The 19,023-nt window shown below is 43.2% G+C and overlaps 3 protein-coding genes and 1 long non-coding RNA gene across 5 annotated transcripts; 2 read left to right on the top strand and 2 right to left on the bottom strand.

Annotated features, from left to right (window-relative positions):
- Window positions 1–29: 29 nt before the first annotated feature.
- LOC101061699 (myosin light chain kinase, smooth muscle) lies at window positions 30–6,486 on the bottom strand. The gene is made up of 17 exons (XM_029847411.1): window positions 6,383–6,486; window positions 5,871–6,241; window positions 4,902–5,048; window positions 4,711–4,827; window positions 4,414–4,458; window positions 4,205–4,335; window positions 3,962–4,118; window positions 3,568–3,879; window positions 3,387–3,489; window positions 3,101–3,304; window positions 2,815–3,032; window positions 2,221–2,344; window positions 1,750–1,902; window positions 1,282–1,411; window positions 1,072–1,153; window positions 759–899; window positions 30–462 (listed from the first exon to the last, which is right to left on the bottom strand). Exons 2-17 carry the CDS (start codon window positions 6,034–6,036, stop codon window positions 257–259), a joined length of 2,436 nt encoding a protein of 811 aa, XP_029703271.1. The 5' UTR covers window positions 6,037–6,241; window positions 6,383–6,486; the 3' UTR covers window positions 30–256.
- Window positions 6,487–12,888: 6,402 nt separating this feature from the next.
- pus3 (pseudouridylate synthase 3) lies at window positions 12,889–15,432 on the top strand. Its single transcript, XM_003961243.3, has 7 exons — window positions 12,889–13,101; window positions 13,383–13,790; window positions 13,886–14,163; window positions 14,238–14,421; window positions 14,553–14,662; window positions 14,737–14,909; window positions 15,013–15,432. The coding sequence occupies exons 2-7, from the start codon at window positions 13,389–13,391 to the stop codon at window positions 15,207–15,209; spliced, it is 1,344 nt and encodes a 447-aa protein (XP_003961292.2). The 5' UTR covers window positions 12,889–13,101; window positions 13,383–13,388; the 3' UTR covers window positions 15,210–15,432.
- On the bottom strand, window positions 14,016–15,852 carry LOC115252001 (uncharacterized). Of its 2 annotated transcripts, none has more exons than XR_003890447.1 (4): window positions 15,727–15,852; window positions 14,997–15,140; window positions 14,716–14,896; window positions 14,016–14,153 (listed from the first exon to the last, which is right to left on the bottom strand). It is a non-coding gene; the product is annotated as an uncharacterized lncRNA (long non-coding RNA). The 2 variants fall into 2 exon arrangements; XR_003890448.1 differs by having other exon boundaries at window positions 15,069–15,140; window positions 15,727–15,851.
- On the top strand, window positions 15,784–18,362 carry dcakd (dephospho-CoA kinase domain containing). The gene is made up of 5 exons (XM_003961185.3): window positions 15,784–15,920; window positions 16,272–16,383; window positions 16,825–17,028; window positions 17,172–17,259; window positions 17,436–18,362. The coding sequence occupies exons 2-5, from the start codon at window positions 16,272–16,274 to the stop codon at window positions 17,719–17,721; spliced, it is 690 nt and encodes a 229-aa protein (XP_003961234.2). The 5' UTR covers window positions 15,784–15,920; the 3' UTR covers window positions 17,722–18,362.
- Window positions 18,363–19,023: the final 661 nt, after the last annotated feature.

Genomic DNA, 19,023 nt, shown 5'->3' with positions numbered 1-19,023 from the left:
CTGTGTGATCTTTACACAGTACAGCCACATTTCATTGAGTAATGCAGTTTTTATTTTTCATTCAAGGGTAGAAAGTTATCAAACAGTATTAAGACAGTTACTTTAAAACAAGTACAGTTGATATTCATGTGCAAAAGTAAACACAAGGTGTGCATGTTGTGTCCCGAGTATACACGTCTGTGCAAGAGTTGTGTCATTTAATGGCCGCTGGAGCCCATAACTTGTTCGTCTCATGTCAGAAGCTTTTTCTCTGTGGTCACATCCCCACTTTGAGTTTGGCTGAGCATGTTGCTTCTCCCTGCTTGTTGCTAGCCTTGCACGTGTAAACCCCAGAGTCAGAAGGGTTCAAATCAGCCAGAACCAGAGCGCAGAGCCCGTCTTCCTCTTCCTCCATTGTCGTTCTGCTCGATTCAGTCACGGGGTTCCCATTCTGAAGCCACTGCACCGTCGGCTGGGGGTAACCTAGAAAAAAAAAAAAAAATCACACCAAGAAAACAAATTACATGCAAAATCAGTTTAAAGCGGCTGCTGTAAACCTTTATGAATCTGGTTTCCTTGTTAGTTGACCGAGGAGCCTCTCAGTTTAGGTCATGTTTGTACAGCAACATTTAGACTCTCCGTCATTAAATCCTTCGCACAAGGACTTCTTGGACCAATGCCATCACTAACGCCCCCAGATTGAACTTAGAAAAAGCCTGTTGTCATTTTTCGGCAGATTTAGCATTTGGCTGAGCAATATTTCAGTTCCTTCACCCTACCGTTGACAATGCACGTGAGCCGAGCTGTAGCTCCTGTGGGATGGATGGTGTCCCTCAGGGCCTGCCTGAACCGAGGTTCACTCCTCAGCTGCTTGTCCAGCGACTCTATGGCCTCCTCTGCCTCCTGGCTCCAGCCCGGCTCTGGAGGAAGTTGAAGAAAGCAGAAACTAGGCTTTACTGATCACAAAAGTGTAAACTTGATGTGACAATCGGAAACGGCAAGTCATTTGCCATATGTATGTGGCTCGAGGAGATAGGAAGCTGAATGTGTGTGTGTGTGTGTGTGGGGGGAGGGGGCTTTTATCTGTCTTACCCTCTGAGGAGCTGCCAGGAGACTCTGGCCTGCTGGAGAGGTTAGCCATCCGCTGCAGGGCCAAAACAGCCTTGCCGGTTTTCTAGAAGTTTAAAAGGACAAATCACACCAGATGACAAACTTATTACTGGGCTCGCGGTTCTCACAATGGCTCGAAATGTCATCACTGACTCGTGATAAGAAAAATCCATATTTTAGTCCATATTTTACCTTCCACTTGCGCTTGGCCAGAAAGTGCCTCATCTTGTCCTTGTTGAGGGACTTGGTAGAGCTGCGAGTCAAGGGGGTGAAAGAGATCATCCAGGGGTGGACAAGGGCTTCGGTGCACGACAGGCGGCATCTGGAAAGCCATGAGTACAGAGTAGATGAGGCAAAGGCACTTTAAACGTCCCAGCTTGCTTTAGTCATCTGCTGCATTGAAAAAGGAAAGTAAAACTCCCTGGCTCTAATATTCCAAGAAAGGTAAGCAAATTTGGTATGCAAATTGGCTGCAAATGTCACAACGAATATTTTACTCTGAATGTGACATTATCAGCTGCAGGGAATATGGCACAAGATAGAATTTATCTGTGTGTATCACGCGCGCGTGCACAGAGATGTACTCTCCAAGCACAGATAGTGCGCACCAGTGACAAATACTGTGATTTTTCCTTCTTTTTTGGGGTAGTTTTTGCACACCTGCGGTCTTTCTTCAGCAGGGATCGAATGAAGTCTTTTGCTTGCTCCGATATGTCCTCGAAACTCTCCTCGTCAAATTCGTAGGAGGCCTCCGTCACAAGCGCCAATGTCTCTGTATCGCTGTTCCCCTGGAAGGGAGATTCTCCGCTCAGTCTAGGAGATAAAAATATAGATATATCACATTATAATATAAATAAAAATTCCGCTTAATTTGCCATCACACAGGACAGATTTTCCCTTTTCTAAAATGTTGACCAACTTAATTTTTCCTCCAACTAATAGCAGAAAAATCGGGATTGTAGTAAAAGAAACAAGATAGCTGCCCAAAATCACCTGCGATACATTTTATTTTCTTCAATCACAAAATATGTGTCACCGACCATTTAATTATTCTAGAACATCATTAACGGAGCAGCTCTTTATGCATAATCCCTGCTTCATCCTCCAAGTCGATGTGTTTAGTGGACTTACAGGATGAAGCAGATGACTCCGATGCTCCACATGTCCGTCTCCAGGCCAACTGGCTCATAGCTGATTACCTCAGGGGCCACGAATTCGGGTGTGCCGTGCATCACCATCAAAGGCTTATTGTCCTCTGAAAGAGAAAGGGAAACGATCACAAAACATTTAGTCGAAAATAAAATGGGCCACCCGGCGCCAAGCTGGAGAATCTCCAAAGTCTTCTGCTAGAAATGGCTCCACTGGCTTTGCCACTTCAACTGGAGGCATTTATTTGTTACTTAATGGTCACTGCAGACATCAAGGAATTTAGCTACGAAACACCCGATATCGTCATCTCGGGCGGTTGGTAAAATTAATGACTGTGTTGACCTGAAATATGCTGTTAAGATAAGTAAAGTTGTGCAACCAAAACAGGAAATGTTGAGGGACCAACAAACCGGCCTGATCTTCGAACCAAGCTGCTACCTTATAAGGGCCATTAGGTTTTTCTATATTGCAGCTTTTATTGGAAATGCAAACAGGAAATATTAAAAATACACATTAGCGGGAAAAAATACACCCAGTGGGATTATAGTTATGTTTACACAATTTCAGTCAACTCACCCAGCTTGCTGGCCAGGCCAAAGTCGATGATTTTGATCTGCGTGCCAGTCGTGTCTACGCACACGATGTTCTCCGGTTTGAGGTCCAAGTGTACAATGTTCTGCTTGTGAACGTACTCCATGCCTTGCAGGATCTGCCTCATGTAACGGGCGCTGGTGAGCTCCGTGTGCTCAAAGTTGTCGTCTACGAGCCGCTCGAAGAGCTCCCCGCCTGCGATGCTGAGGAGACGACAAGACTTCAGCGTCGGCGTAGGCAACACTGGGAATTTACCATCGTGGTCACTTACTACTCCAGAACCATCACCGTCTCCGCGCGCGCGTCGTAGGCCGCCAAACACTGGACCAGTTTGGGGTGATGGAGACAGTTCATGAGTTCGATCTCCTTCCGAGCCGCTGCCCTATCTTTGGCAGACCGTGCCCGGTAGAACTTCCCCGCGCACACCTGACCCGTCTCTTTATGAGACAATCGGAACACTTCACCAAACTTCCCGCTGGAAAAAAGGAAAACAGTGCTGCTTTGCTTCTCACCTCCCTGGCTGCTTAAGGGCGAGTTGAAATGTTGAAAACACTTACACGCCGAGCTTCTCATGCACATTGTAGTGGTCGGTCACCCTGTGTTTGCTATTGATGGTTATTGTGTCGTAGAAGGCGAGCTGCTGATGCTGCCTCGATACCCCTGCACACAGAGATTATATAGGTATAAACATACGAGCATCAAGTGCATATGATCGTCCTAAACATTTAAAGTGCTCACTTGTAGTGGCCATCTTGACACACTCAGATTCCTGGCTTGGTTCACTGATCCCTGCCGAGTTGTAGGCTCTGACCCGGAAGCGGTACCTTCCCAAAGGGTCCAGGCCCGAGCGGACGTGGTAGGACGTGCTTTTGCAACGGGTGGCGAGTTCAGTCCAACCTGGGGTCTTACCCAAGCCCTCTGGTCTGACCTCCACAATGTAGCCCTGCACGGCTTTGCCTCCGTCGTAGCTGGGACCCGTCCAGGACAGGACCAAGGACACGCTTGTCAGCTGGGAAACGACTGGTTGCGATGCTGGTGGGTCAGGTCGGTCTGCAGACAATCCAGATTGTGAAGACACGAGGACATTAAGAGAACGCATCATTGCCCGACTTCAGAGCAAAAACAGTCTCACCTATGACAGTCAGCGACACCGTGTGATTGGCTGAGCCCTCCTTGTTCCGTACTACGATGGTATAGGAGCCCCCGTCAGCTGGACCGGCCCCAGAGATGTCCACACTGCTTTGAGTCTCACTGCTTCTGACCGATACCCGCTGGGCTGTTTCCACCACCTGAGAAAAAGTTTAAAATGGAAAACGCACAGATTGCAGAAGTGCAGATTAGATGGGCCAGAAAACAAAGTAAACCCATTTTTTACCTTGTCCCGGTTGTAAATCCAGCAGCAGGCCACCGGGACAGAGCTACTCCTGAACTCACAGTGTAGTCGGGCCCGCTCTCCCACCCGAACCTCCACCTGCTCTGGTGGGTTTAGAAACTGTACTGGTGGCTCTGGGAAGAATTTTCAATCGGTCACCAATACCAAGTGCACTGCAGTGAACTTTTACCCGCTTGGCTCATGGAACTCACCTTTTTTGGCAGAGGCTTTTGCTTGACGTCGCCGCTCTGTGATATCTGTTGGGAAACGGAGAGACAGGTGAGCCCACAGGTGCAAGAAAAGCCAAATCTAACAGGTATTTGACCAATCAGAGGTCAGCAAGCAAGTTTGGTTGCAATGGTGCTGCGTTCAACAGAGCTGTGAATAGAACGCTCAACAGCACAACAGGTCAGGTTTGCGTGAAGGAATTTACAACCGCCTGACTCAAGACTCATGTTGATATTTGACAGGTTTTTTACAAAAATACCAATATATATCTGTATATATACCATAGTTTTCATCCTGTTGGCTTTTTTCTCTTGAAGCTCTTGTGGCCCAAGCTTTGACTTCAGCTGACTTCAGCCCCTGGTGCAGCTGCTTGTTTGTTGCAGGAATTTCCCTTGTTGCTGTTTCATGGAGAGAAATTAGTTTTCTTGAGGTGTACAGATGAATATATCAACCCTAAATCTCCCATTTTCACCTATGATGTGTACATCAGCGCTGGTTGGCCGCCTCTCAGCAGCGCTGTCAGATCTGCAGGTGTGAGTGCCGGCATCTCCAGTAGAACACTGAGACTGACTGGCAACACCATTTCTACGTAGAGGATTATGGGATGGCGCGCTCTTGCCTAAATGGTAGAAGAACCACACATGCTTTTAAATAATCCATTTTAACAGTTGAGGAGAGTTTTCTACCATTTTGTTGCCAGGAAACACTGAAGGGAAGCTGACTTCCTGTGATAACACCTTGAAAAGAAGCGTCGCTTCCTTTTGCAGCAATAAAGCCAACTAAGTGTGTATTTAAAATAAAGCTTTTCTAGTGTCTGGGTAGGAATCTAGTCTGTAATCTAGTCTGTCTCTATCTAGGAATGTTAGTCTGTAATCTAACACTGGATGAGCGGACAAGATGTGTCAAGGTTTTCAAAACATAACGCTGGATTTCTCAAGCGACACAATCCAGATGTATTTAGATATTTGCCGGACGTCTTAAAAATAATTACTAGCTCTGACGTGCATTTTAACTGGGATGCCTCGAGGCAGAACTGCTTCTGTTTTCTTCCATCTTAATCTGTTGCCGTGCTTCAACATAAAGCAGTGTTTACAGAGTTTTCCCCACCGTGAGTGTGTTTACAGCTGGAGGAGCTGGAATGTCCAACATGGTCATCACCGGAATGCCATCAGCACTTGTGTACATTGGGGGTAAGCATTTAGCAGATAGGTCCTGTGTACTTTCTGGTTAAACAGTATCTTCTCTGAATAAACAACAGATCTGAACCAAACTAATGTTCTGACAAAGGGCAAACCCAACATCAAAGCTTACTCTCCCTGATATTAATAGATTGGTGCAAGGGTCGAGAGAAGCAAGTTAAAAAATGAAATGCCTGCAGGAGCTTTGAAAGAGGAGTCGTGAAACTACCACACATTCACCCAAGTCAACTTTCTGTTTTTACCTGTTGAAGATGAGACTTCCACGTTGCTGCTCCCTGTTAAAGTCCTGTTTTTTGTATCCAGTCCATCATTTTTTTGCTTCACAACTAACAACCCGCTGGCTTTTGGCTTTAGGACCAACCGGAAAGTAGATACAAAGGTCTTTGATTTTTGTCCCTCCTTGTCCATCCTTGAGTGGAACAGATGCAGGCATGTAGTCCAAAGCTAATGTGTTGGATTCTCACCCCCGTCCCCTTTCACACATCCTCTCAGCTGCTAGCAGGAGGGGCCTCTGGCTTCAGACCTTTCAGCACCAGCATATGCGGGAAAAGGCCACTTTTATCGGAAAACCCAGCTGAAAACATGCATACCCAGCCCACACGGTGCCTCTGGCCTAATGGAATAAGAGAGGCACACAGGGGGGTTAGAAAACAAAAGAGATGTTGAGACAGATTAGGAAACATGTGGGAGTGACAAAACATTCAACAGATACAAGAAGAGCCTGGAGCAGACAAGATTAGAAAGGCCACTTTACCTGCTGCTTCTCTTCACTATTAGATTCACTTTGCCCTTGGTAGTTCGTGTAGCCTATTATTACATATCCCCTATGATTCGGAGGAGGAGCCACACAGGGAGTCACGGCGGAATCAGGAAGAGCCTGTAAGGCAGCTTTCATGTGGGCAATTGTTCATGTTTGAATTCTCTGCTGTGTGACAGACAACACGCAGACACGTCAGTCGTCCCAAACCACAAGAGCTCTCAATGAAAGTCGAAATGGGGCCACATTTGTAAATGAGGCTCATATAAATTCAAATGGAATGAACACAGAGGCTTTTGGGCATGCCTGCAATTTACCTTTTGTGCGGGGGTCGGTAACAGGGCAAAGTTTTTCTCTTTCTTCTCCCCATTTGCTGTCATGTTAGAAAACACCCCACCCCCATCCCACCCCCACTTTTTCCACAGCACAGGAGTGAAAACACAACCTTTGAGGTCTCGCCATTAAAGCACATCACCTGTTGGCAGTATAGCATGAAAACAGTTGACCTCAGGGGAAAAGCAAATCCAGACACACCTTCCATCAATCAACCCCTTGAGACAATGTCGGGAGGTTAAAATGGCACCAAAGAGAGGAGGACTCACATTTACAGAACAGTGGTGTTTGTTCAGCTCATACTGGACTAAAGACATACAAACGCGAAGCTTAGAAAAAAACTGGGATTGATGACGTGACTCTAAATGAAACACTTATTTTGTGGCCTTAAATGGATTCAGTTCAGTAATTGGTGTAGAGCAGCCCTTCTCAAATAGTGGGGCGTGACCCCGGAGAACATGGAAGTGCAGTGAACAAACCATCAAGAGATACCATGAAAAAATACTTCACGGTGATGAAAAGAAAGGCGGAGAGAGACGAAGATAATGAGACGAACGAAAGCTAAGACGAGGAAATATGACGAAGCATTTATAGCGCTTGGCTTCACTGTGACTACGGTGGGAGACGAGGAAAGACCGGTGTGTTTACTGTGTCTAAAAATGTTGACAGGACAGCATGAAGCCAAATAAATGAAGGCGTCACTTAAAGACATTACACCCCAGTCACGCTGATAAGCCGCTTGAGTTTTTTCAGCGAAAACGTGCCGAATATTGGCAACAATCATCCCGCTTTGGTCTATATTTCTTTCTTTTTTTGTTTTCTTTAATGTTAATAAGGATACAATGTTATGCAGAGGTGTATTTATAACAATTTCATATTTCAATTTCACTAATTATAGTCACGGCGGGGGGCGCAAAATGTTTTTCTTCTTCCTAGGGGGGGCGTAACAGAAAATAATTGAGAAGCACTGGTGTAGAGTAACAATAGGAGGAAGCAGTTCCATTCTGGAATGTGAGGATGTAAGTAGTACCATATGGCAGGAGGCACATAGTTTACTTTAGCCTGCAAACACGTGTCCCGAGAGTCGAGTGTATGCCTGTTTCAGAACCAAATATTAGCAAATCTAAAGTGTTTACTGGCAGACAGATGTGCTCATCCCAGCTCTCTGATTTCCCCTTTAGAAAAGGCAAATGTTCCTCAACACAATCAGATGTAAACATGTTCCCAAAAAAAGTTTAAATGTGCTGTTCAGGAATTAACTGAAGAGAGGAGACTGTTGAAGCAGAAGAGAATTTCCCTATTTGGTGCTACATTTACAAAATAATACATTTGGCTAACAAGTGCTAATTTGTTCTGTTTTGTTCGTTTGATCTCATTGGAAAGTAAAATTTGTTTATTTCAGCATATCTTTGGTTTAAAAAAAAAATTAACATTTTATTTCTCCCTACTGATCATCAGATTTAAGTACTCCCATGACATGTTCTAAAGAAAAAGCAAAATTTTCCAAAACAACTAGGAAACAAATTGAGCTAATTCACTTTAGACTAGCTGAGGCAGCTTTCATTTCTTGCTCAATCAGATTCTGATCTTCATTTCGTCTTGGTATCCTGAAAAGTTGATCCAAATAAATAAACTAGAAACAAAGCAGTCAGAGAAGCCCTCTACCAAGCAGCTCATTTCCCCACACAAACTCATACATAAATCACTTGGAATGCTGTCAATGAGTTCACCTCCCGCCGTATATTGTCGAGATTTGGGTTGTACTCCTTTATTGGAGTTTGTTGGAGTTAAATATAAGGTAATTACCAAACATATTATGACTTACGCCCATATTATTGTTTATACTGTATATAGTCAGTAGAAATACAAAATTATGTAACACAGCAAATTACTTTATGATCAAAGCTGATTGTTAAAGTACCTCTGGGATCCGGAATTTCACCAAAATTTAATGGGCTCACCCTTGGCCCATTATAAACATTTCCTGAAAATGTCATTGAATATATTAAAAACATTTTTAGTTATTTTGCTAACTTAGACATGCCTGCTGTCATATAACCTCCTTGCTGCATGTCTAATAAATAAATAAAGCAGATAAGTTATCTGAAATAACATCACCTCTAAAATATGCATGATCTTGGGCCAGCTGAATTCCTGCATTCTTTTGAAAGAGCCAAATAAGGTAAAAAGCCTTTTTTTCTTTTCATTTTTACTGCACATTTTCAAAAGTGTTTTCTACATTTGACTCCAAAAAATGCCCCACTTTCCCAGAAAAACTTTTCAGACTTTATCTTTTGGTTGAGTCCAAAACAGGAAGCGCAAAGACTGAGGAGGACAATGTTTCTGTTATGTAGAATTCCAATTATGTCAATTACTGTAGGCCTACTTCCTTTTCCCAGAAAATGCGTCAAAGGGACTCTGCTGCATGTGTCATTCACATGGTTGAGAGGGGTCCATCAAACACCAGTAAACCAAAACGACTCTCACGCTCACTGTAGACATAATCTAGCATTTATCTGGAAAGATAAAGGACAAAGTCAAACATCCGTGCCAATTCTCTGACAATGTCTCAAAGGCAGTGGTCCAAAAGAAATAAATCCAAATAATACATATTTACATTTTATATATTGTGTTTAAGAGATTGGATGATCAAATTGGTAAAAATACAAAAAACAAAAACCAACAACTTTATTTGCCATTAAATCACTAAAATTCAAACTGCACCAATATATACCAATAATGTTCCAGTCTTTTGTACAGAGAGTGCAGAGAGGTTTCAAAATATGGGCAACATTTTCAGCAGACATCTGCATGGAGTTCTGATGATAAAAATAACTGATGAAGCACAGATGATCTACTGAGTGTTCTCCTACCCCCAACCCCCACCCAATGTTAACTATTTTATTTTAGCTTTCAATATCAATATCAATATCAATATCAATATCAATCTTTATTTATATGGCACTTTTCATACGCTAGGTAGCACAAAGTGCCTCACAAAGGATAAAAACAGCAAAGAGAACAAGAGAATCAAGAAAAGGACACACACACACATGCATACAACACACTTACACACACAAACAAGCTTAGACAAGTTGAGACATGGCTGGGCACCGAGACCTGAGGCGAAGGAGACGCCACCTTTGGAGGCCCACCAGGCCGAGGGGGGTCACGGTCCGTGACCACAGGCGGTACCGCCACAAAGACCAGCCCGACCCGGACAGACCGGAGGCTCCACACCAAAGCACAGAGCCCCCTAACCACCCAGGCCAGGGTCGACAATGGGACAGCACCCCCAGCGGTAGACCGGAAACATCTCCTAGCCTGGCAGGCCCCCATGAGGAAACACCATGAGGAGACACTGGAGCTAAAAACTGAAGGCATGAAACAGTAAATGGGTTTCGGTTATATTTCATATGGTTCACATTATCTAAATGGGTAATTTCTTAGAAACAGCCGTAATATTACTCGCAGTTAACTCAGACGATAATGAACGGAAATTAAATATACTTTTATGAACAATGGCATCAAAACAACTATAGTGGTTGTTCACTCAGGTCAAAACACAGACTTAAGACAATCTAAGAGTGACATAAAATATTTTTGAAATGTTTCAAAGAGCTTTATCAGTTACAGATGTGCAAGCAGGATCATTTCCCATTGTTGCAAGCGCATATACGGAAGACTGTGTTCCCGAATGAGTTGATAGTTGTGGTTAGAACTGGTAACTATTATCATACATTTCTCGCAATGCTTGCTGACACGTAAATTATAGTCAAGAATAAAAAAAACATACTTTGATATTCTCCTTGCATGGAAAAAAATAAATAGATGATCGCGCATTTAAAAAAGAAAACATATCTTAAGCCAGCCGTACTGTTGTTTTATTTTCGTATGCCCCAAAATGGAACAGATTTGTATTAACGTTGGCGCCTTCACCCCTAAACTACATTTCCCACAATCCCTCAAAAGGGAAACGCATCCGTTATTAATATCGGTCCGACTTCCGTCGTCAGTAAACGTGCACTTAAGCAGTGGATTTTGAAGCAAACGGAATCTGGCCAAACAGCGGTACTCAGTCAATCAATCTTTATTTATATAGCGTCTTTTACAATCAAAATTGTTTCAAGGCGCTTTCCAGAATCCCAGGGCCTAACCCCAGACAAACAACAGTGGCAAGGAAAAACTCCCCTTTAACAGGAAGAAGCCTTGAGCAGGACCAGGAGAGGAGAGGAGAGCAGAGCAGAGCAGAGCATGACCCAGTGGGGTGACAGAGGCCTGTCAGGTGATCATGTTTCTGGACCCCGGCAGCTATGATAATTTGTCTGTCTATGATAGTAACTGGAACTACAGAATTAGTAACAATAAGCTTTTTCAAAAAGGTAGGTTTTAAGTCTGATCTTAAAAGAAGAGACGGAGTCAGCCTACCGTACCTGGACAGGGACCTGGTTCCATAGCAGGGGGGCCTGGTAGCTAAATGCTCGGCCCCCCATTCTACTCCTAGAAACTCTGGGAACCACAAGTAGACCAGCATTCTGAGAGCGGAGCGGTCTATTGGGCTGATACGGTATCACTAGCTCCTCCAGGTAGGATGGAGCTAGGCCTCTGAGGACCTTGTAGGTCAAAAGAAGGGTTTTAAAAATTATTCTAAATTTAACGGGCAGCCAATGAAGAGATGACAGTACAGGAGTAATGTGATCTCTTTTGTCAATACCTGTCAGAACTCTGGCTGCAGCATTTTGCATTTTTGAAGGCTTCTTAAAGAGTTGTTTGGACACCCTGATAATAAAGAATTACAATAGTCCAGCCTGGAAGTAACAAAAGCATGAATTAACTTTTCAGCATCATGCTGCGTCAGTAGTTTCCTGATCTTTGTGATGTTCCTCAGGTGAAAAAACGCACTTCTAGAGACTGTTTTAATGTGTGAGTTGAAGGAGAGATTTTAGTCAAAAGTTGCTCCTAGATTCCTCACAGAGAGACTAGATGTTAATGAGATACCATCTAGAGTGATCATGTGATCTAATCTATCCCTGAGAGGTAATGTAAAGATGACGCCAGTCACATGCTCCCATTGGGCCGAAAAAACTTTTCCATTGGTCAACATAGTGAAAAAGACAACAGCAAATACAGTAAAAGTACTTCTAAAGACTTTTTAATCACCCTTATTTAAAACATTTTCGACATTGTGGACGCGGATCAGAGGAATGAGACCCGGTCTGCCTGCACGTGTTTCCGGTCGTAGCTCGAGGCTCACGACGATGTGCTATTATAAATACATGTTACAAATGTTAACGACTTAAGTCATTTGCTTTAACTCACAAGCATTGTATTCAGCCAGCTAATATAATAGTAATATATATTTTTAAAATAATTTACATATTACATAAGAGTCCAATAGACATATTTTCACACACCAAAATAGACAAACACTGGATTGACCAATTTCTTCGATTCACACTTTTATAGACAATACAAGAGGGCATTTTGACTTTTGACATTCTCAATGCAAAAAAAGTTGAGATGTACAAAGGGGAACAAAATGTACCTTTGACCAGACAATTATTGTTGCTATAATTACTGTTTGGTCACTTATCTGTCATTTCGTAATCAACCAGAATTACGATAGTCACTCAAAGCAAACCAACTGGCTGGTTGAGAAGTGGATTTTATCTTTAATTCATCCATCTTCAATATTAGGGAGGCGAGATTAAATCAGTGTAACTGTGCGTCAATTTTTGCAATTAGACGCTTAATTTAACATTTTTTCTCAGATTGATAAATATCTCAACACAGGAACATTTGTTTTCAAAAGAAGACCAAATTCTAATTGTCGCATTGTATAAAAGTTTATTTAGTTTTAATTCATAATCAGAGCTATTTCACACATTAACACCTCTAAGTGGAACACATCGCTGTTTGATATTAGTAATTGTGTTGTTTTTTTTGTTAAATTGTTATATTTATAAATTAATCAAACGCCACCTCCAGTCATAGCCTCTTTCCAGCGGCTCGGCCACAATGAGCGCGTGAGCAGGCTCATAAACGCGCAGCCAGGACCACGGAAACTATCGAATGAACCCGAGAGAGCCCGAGCGGTCGTTTGCCGCGCTTATCGGAAAATGTCTGTGTAAATTCTCAGTCATCCAGGTCATTGTATCCAAGGTAGTTTTCTCTGTCAACTGGACTGGGTTATCGGAAAAGATATCGCCCCTAGATGGCTACAAAGATGCGCAGTAGCGTTCTTGTCAGACCCGGAAAACAAGTGTTATTGGCTTCGACACGCGGCACAAAGGCTCCGCCCCCAACACCGTGTCCACTTCTCTAATAGTTCCGTGTCCTCAGCAACAAGGAACGCTTGATTTACTCTTTAAGTGCAAAATCAGGTAAATTAGCTGTATTAGTGTGGTATTATTACACGTCCACTGGCGTAGTTTATCGAAGCGCAACATTTAATGCTCAAATCAGGCTGTACAGCCTTTCGTCAGGACGAGAAATGTGCTTTAGTTCATGGCAATGTCTGGATTGTCATCGCAATGTTGTGTCGCCCCACAATTAAAATAGCAATAGATTTAAAAGAATAACAAGTAGACATGTGTTTTAAGTGCGCTTATTTAGCAAATACGTTGTTGCTTTCCAGAAAACAAGCTACGTTCTGTGTTTACAGTGCAGCATGTCCAAGGATTTAATGCAGCGAGTGAAGGAATTGGAGGCAGAGCTGGAGAAACTCAAGTCCCAGTTGAAGGAGGGCAGCAGTGATGCAGCACTACTATCCGATTTATCTCCCAGTCCTTGTGAAAGTCAATGCACACCAAACGATAACGTCAGTACAAGGCGGAAAAAAGCAGGAAAACGTCCTTTAGATTTTTCCGCCCACCCTCGGCGCCATGTGGCTCTGCGGCTGGCTTATCTGGGATGGTCCTACCAGGGTTTTGCTGTCCAGGAGAACACAGGCCACACAGTGGAAGCCAGACTCTTTGAAGCCTTACAGAAGACATGTCTTATTCAGGATCGACAGACATCCAACTATCACCGGTGTGGTCGCACTGATAAAGGAGTCAGTGCTTTTTCTCAGGTAACTTCACTGAGGTTCATTGTTGAGTCTCTACTCGCCTCTATTTACCCTTTCCTGTAATTGGGTGTATTTAAGTGAAGTTGTGTTTTCTACAGGTCATTACTATAGATCTGCGCTCAACACAGTTTTGTGGCGGACTTGGAGTCAGACTCCCTGAAACGGTTGACGCTGGTGCAAAAACTAAAGCGGCTGTCTCTGAGCTTCCTTATGTGAAGATGCTGAACAGAGTCCTGCCACAAGACATCCGGATCTTGGACTGGGCACCTGCAGAAGAGGGCTTCAGCGCACGCTTTGATTGTCAGTCCCGCACGTACCGATACTACTTCCCCAGAGGAGCTCTAAATTTGGAGTTGATGGCAGATGCTGCAAAAAGGTGGGGGAAAGCACAAAGTTAAAGAAACTGACATAACCACGTGAAGCTAAATGGAGAAACTCCTTACCCAACAGATACGAGGGCAAGCATGACTTCAGAAACCTGTGCAAAATGGATGTGGGCAACGGAGTGTTACAATTTGAAAGGACTATTTTATCAGCATCAGTCAGGCCTGTGAACCCTATCCATGCTTCCAGCACAGACCAGTATGACATCTTCATATTTGAGGTCAAGGGATTGGCCTTCCTTTACCACCAGGTATTAGGAGATCTGACATTAGTGTGTAATTGCATGTTTTTATTTGGTCTTACCGTATCTGAGGCCCACAAGTAGTTTTTATGGTTTAACTTATTTAATTAATTATATTTGTGTTTACTGTGGTACCACAGGTGCGATGCATGATGGCACTGCTACTCCTAATAGGACAGGAGCTAGAAGCACCAGAGATAATTAATCAGCTGCTGGATGTTCAGAGTAACCCCAGAAAGCCTCAGTACAGGTAAATCCATATGCATGTTTACTTGGATACACCACTTGTATGAGGAATCTTACATTGTTTCTTCCTGTCCCCAGCATGGCAGTTGACTACCCACTGGTGCTGCATGACTGTCATTTCGAAGGTTTGGACTGGCAGCAGAGCAATGATGAAGTGAACCACGTGCTGTCTACGTTACAGCATCACTGGACCCAAAGTGCAGTCCGGACCCACGTCCTCCATGGAATGATCAAGGGTCTGGAGAACACAGGTGGGATATTCATTAAGAATGTGCAGACAGGAATGGTTGTTGTAGTGTGTCCTCCATGCTAGTTGCACATTTAAACAAGTATTTGACCTCTTCCCATCTGCAGGTGGAGCTTCATCTGACCACTGTTGGCTCATTGAAGGCACCAGGCAGAGAACCTACCGGCCGCTGCTGGAGCGTCCGCGCTGTGAGAGTCTCCAGTCCAGGATAGATCTTTTTGTCAAGAGAGGGCGGCTGGAGTTGGAAAAAGGGGAGAATGGAGAGGAAATAGTTCACAAGGGCAAAAGGTCCAAACATTTCTAAAAATCCTTCATCCAGCTCCAGTCTGCAGAAATATCATCAAAATCAAAACAAATGTCAAAGAGAGAAATTGATCATTTCTGCAGGGAAAATGGACTTGCTAAATTTTTTTTTTTGCTTCCTTATCTGATTTTTCAAATATTGAACAAGAAATTGTTTACATATTCACATAATTGGATATGCAAATATCTAATTTCCATTAAAATAAACATGCTTACCTAAATAATGCTACAAAGAACCAGTGTTTATAGGATGCCTCTTCTTCCTTTTATTCAGATTTTAAGGCCTTACATTTAGGGTTGTATTTCTTCATATAAGGTATTTATTAAAGTTGGATATTTTCAAGTTGAAAACTACGTTTCTCCCCGGATTGGAGGAGATAGAGGCAAGTTGGTGAGGCGGAACCGTCGGAACGAAATATTGTGCAACCTTTCGGAAAAATATTACGGTGGCACCTTCAATGCTAAAAAGAAATGCTTGGATTTAGTTGCGTTAGGGCTTGGAATTCCAACAACCGTACCGTGTCCAAACTTTTGACAGGCTTGAGTGGTGTTGAGCCGCAAGAAAAGAGATGATCGCGGCTTTGCTGGCTTTTACCCGAGCGACATATGTGCTAGCGTGAGCCCGCTAACAATCCGTGTTTACATTGCAACACTTTACCGAGGTTCAACGCGGACTACGACGTTACGTCACCTTAAATATAAGAAAATCACGGTAACGTACGAATCTATAGTGTCGCCAGTTATGGACTACAAATTATAATCATCCTCCTTAACGCCATGGTCTTCGAAATGATTTAAATCGCACTGTTTCTCTGTGAAGCAAATTGCAGCCTGATATTGTTTATGAAAAGTGATATATATTTAATATTGTGCTTCAGAACACCAATGAATTTTGCCATATCAAAATTATAGATCTGCTCAACATTTAACACAACTAACGTTTTAAACGTTTTTTTTTTTTTGTACTTGTGTGTGTTTCTTCAATGTGCCTTTTAAATTGCCCATTGGGGAGAACTAAAGGTTGATTCATTGATTGATTGATAGCGTTTATGTGTGATTGAAGATGTTCCTGGTGGGACTGACAGGAGGTATCGCCTCAGGAAAAAGCTCGGTGTCCTCCATGCTGAAGGAGCTTGGGTGCCCCATCATTGATGCTGATGTCGTGGCCAGGAAAGGTTGGTGAACGTGTCTCCACTGCGATTTTTCCTTAGGTTTAAGTGTCATACATGTAAACTCAATTAGATCACAAGGGACACAAAGACACTAGACCCTGTAGGGAGTTCATTAAGACAACACTGGGGGGGGAGAGTCACGACAGCTGTCTGTGCTGTGATGATGTGCTGGCTTTGTGGTCCAGTTAAAGGTCACAGTAATAGGTGAATAAAGCAAATCAAATAAGGGAAACTCATTTCAGATCAGACTCCTGGGCTTTAAATGATGCTCAGCACACTTTAAGTGAATACAGTTACATTTTTGTGTATTATATGACTGAAGAATGCAGGTTAATTCGAAAAAGGGATGTGTAAAACATCTTTTTAAGCAATTTAGCTCACATTACACGCATTTAACATTATTTTCTAGTTAAAGTATTAACACTCTACCTGTTTTGGGAGCAGTTGTGGCACCCAACACACCTGCCTATTCCCGCATCGTGCACCATTTTGGCTCCGAGATCCTTCTTGAGAACGGGGAGATCGACCGGCAGAAGCTGGGTCAGCTCATCTTTGCCAGTGCAGAGAAGAGAAAGCTACTGAACTCCATCACCCACCCGGAGATCCACAGAGCAATGCTCAAGGAGGTCCTGTTCCACTTCCTCAAAGGTGCTGCGATTAAAACCGGGAGCATGTTTACCTTTCTGGACTGATTTTAAACTTTCAATTGTTTTAAATGACAGACAATAATAAGAAATATTTATCAAGGTTTTTGCCTTTAAATATCTCAGGGCTGACTCTTCTCTTTTCAGGGTACCGCTATGTGGTGTTAGATGTGCCCCTTCTCTTTGAAACCAGACGCCTCACTAAGTTTCTGAACCACACTGTAGTCGTTTACTGGTAAGGCTTTCTCTTTTTTTTGGTCTTGTTTTTACATTTAAATGTTTCATTCAATTTCAGACTACTGAGTTATTGCCCAACCGTCTGAAGCTCCCTGGATGCTAATGTGTGACTCACAGCCTCTAGAGTTTTTAACAAGCCACACTAATGAGCCATTCTTGTCTGTTCCTTTGCAGTGACCTTGCCACTCAGCTATCACGCCTGATGCAGAGAGACGGTCTGACCCGGGAGCAGGCCGAGCAGCGCCTGGCCGCGCAGATGCCGCTCAGTGAAAAGCGCAGCATAGCCAATCACGTGATCGAGAACTCTGGCAGCCCAGAGGACACCCACCGGCAGGTCCTGAAGTTGCACACAAAGCTGGAGGACTCCATGGATTTCCTCCCAGTGAGGGTGGTGGCCGTTGCGGCGGCTGCTGGTCTGGGTGGGATATTTGTGTTTTTAGCCAAGACACTTCTCTCCTAACAGACGGAGAATATCAGGAGGAGGGATTACACCAGGGGTATAAATGCAATCCAGCGGGATCCGTTTCAATGTTACAGCGTCCTCTGCCGTCTGCTCTGACTCAGATTTCTGACACAACATGCTCTGACGTATTTGTACTGTTGTTTTTGTCCACTTTATTTCACTTCAAAATGAAATTTAAGCCTTCTTCTTACACACACACGTAATCAAACATGAAATATTCACTGAAGTTGCTCCAGTGATGGCACGAACACTAATGGGATAATTCCGGTTGTTATTGGAATTTTTATCAAGAATGTAATATAGAATTATGATTGCTAAGATACATTTCTTTTCCTGGAATCTATTAATTTATTCTCTTTTCACTCCTAAAAAAAGTCTGAAAATGTTTCACATTGTGCAGTAAAATTAACATTAAGCTAAATAAGCAGATTATTAGCGATTGCTAACAATTGTATCACAACCGTTTGCTTAATAAAGGTATATGAAGGGATGTATTAGATCTATTTTTAAAAAAACAGCAAATTTACATCACTGTTTTATCTGTATTTTCTTACGCTTTAAGCCGTCTTTTGTAAATATTGTGATCTGTATTTTTTGCACACATCCTGCTGCTTTAAAATATAAACGATAAATGATAACTGTCTTGTGTTGTGAATGTGCTTCTCTAAATCTGCTACTTTAGTTGTGCCACAGTAATATTACAGCTTGAAAAGGGACAGTTTTCTACAATGGGTAGACCTTTTTTTTTGGCAAATTTAGGAAACTATCTGGTCCATCACATCGTAATTGAGAGATTACTTACATTTCCCATAATGCAATTGGGTATGTTGGATGCTGCCATCATGAAATCAAACATTGAGAATCTCGACTGTTACGGGGCATCAAGAGAACATAATAAGCTTATAACCGTGGACGTCTACGATGGCCTCGCTCCCATCCTATCTGAATTCAGGCCTGCGGGCAGATAAGGTGACATCATCCTGGCGCCGAGGTCCTGGCAGCCTGCATGGCTCACTTGGCTCCATTGAAAACCCCAGCTGGTCTGCTCCCTTCAGTTTTGTCAAGCCACTACAGAAGTAATGCAAAGTGACACGAGTCGGGGTGGGGTTAACAGCAACGCGTGGCAACATCTTAATGCATATGCAGTGCACAAAATCGGATGCTACGGACATGATGCAAATCTGCCTACATCGCACACACAATCGCACACGATCCATGCAGGGATTTCGTGCCGAGATGAAGAAACCTGCAAATCAGTGGTGATCCAAAGGGTGACATGCTTTGCTGGGCAGCAAGCTG

This window comes from Takifugu rubripes, chromosome 1 (genome assembly GCF_901000725.2).
Source record: "Takifugu rubripes chromosome 1, fTakRub1.2, whole genome shotgun sequence".
Taxonomy (NCBI): Eukaryota; Metazoa; Chordata; class Actinopteri; order Tetraodontiformes; family Tetraodontidae; genus Takifugu; species Takifugu rubripes.
Note: the sequence above shows the minus strand (reverse complement) of the source record. Positions and strands in the feature narration are given on the sequence as shown.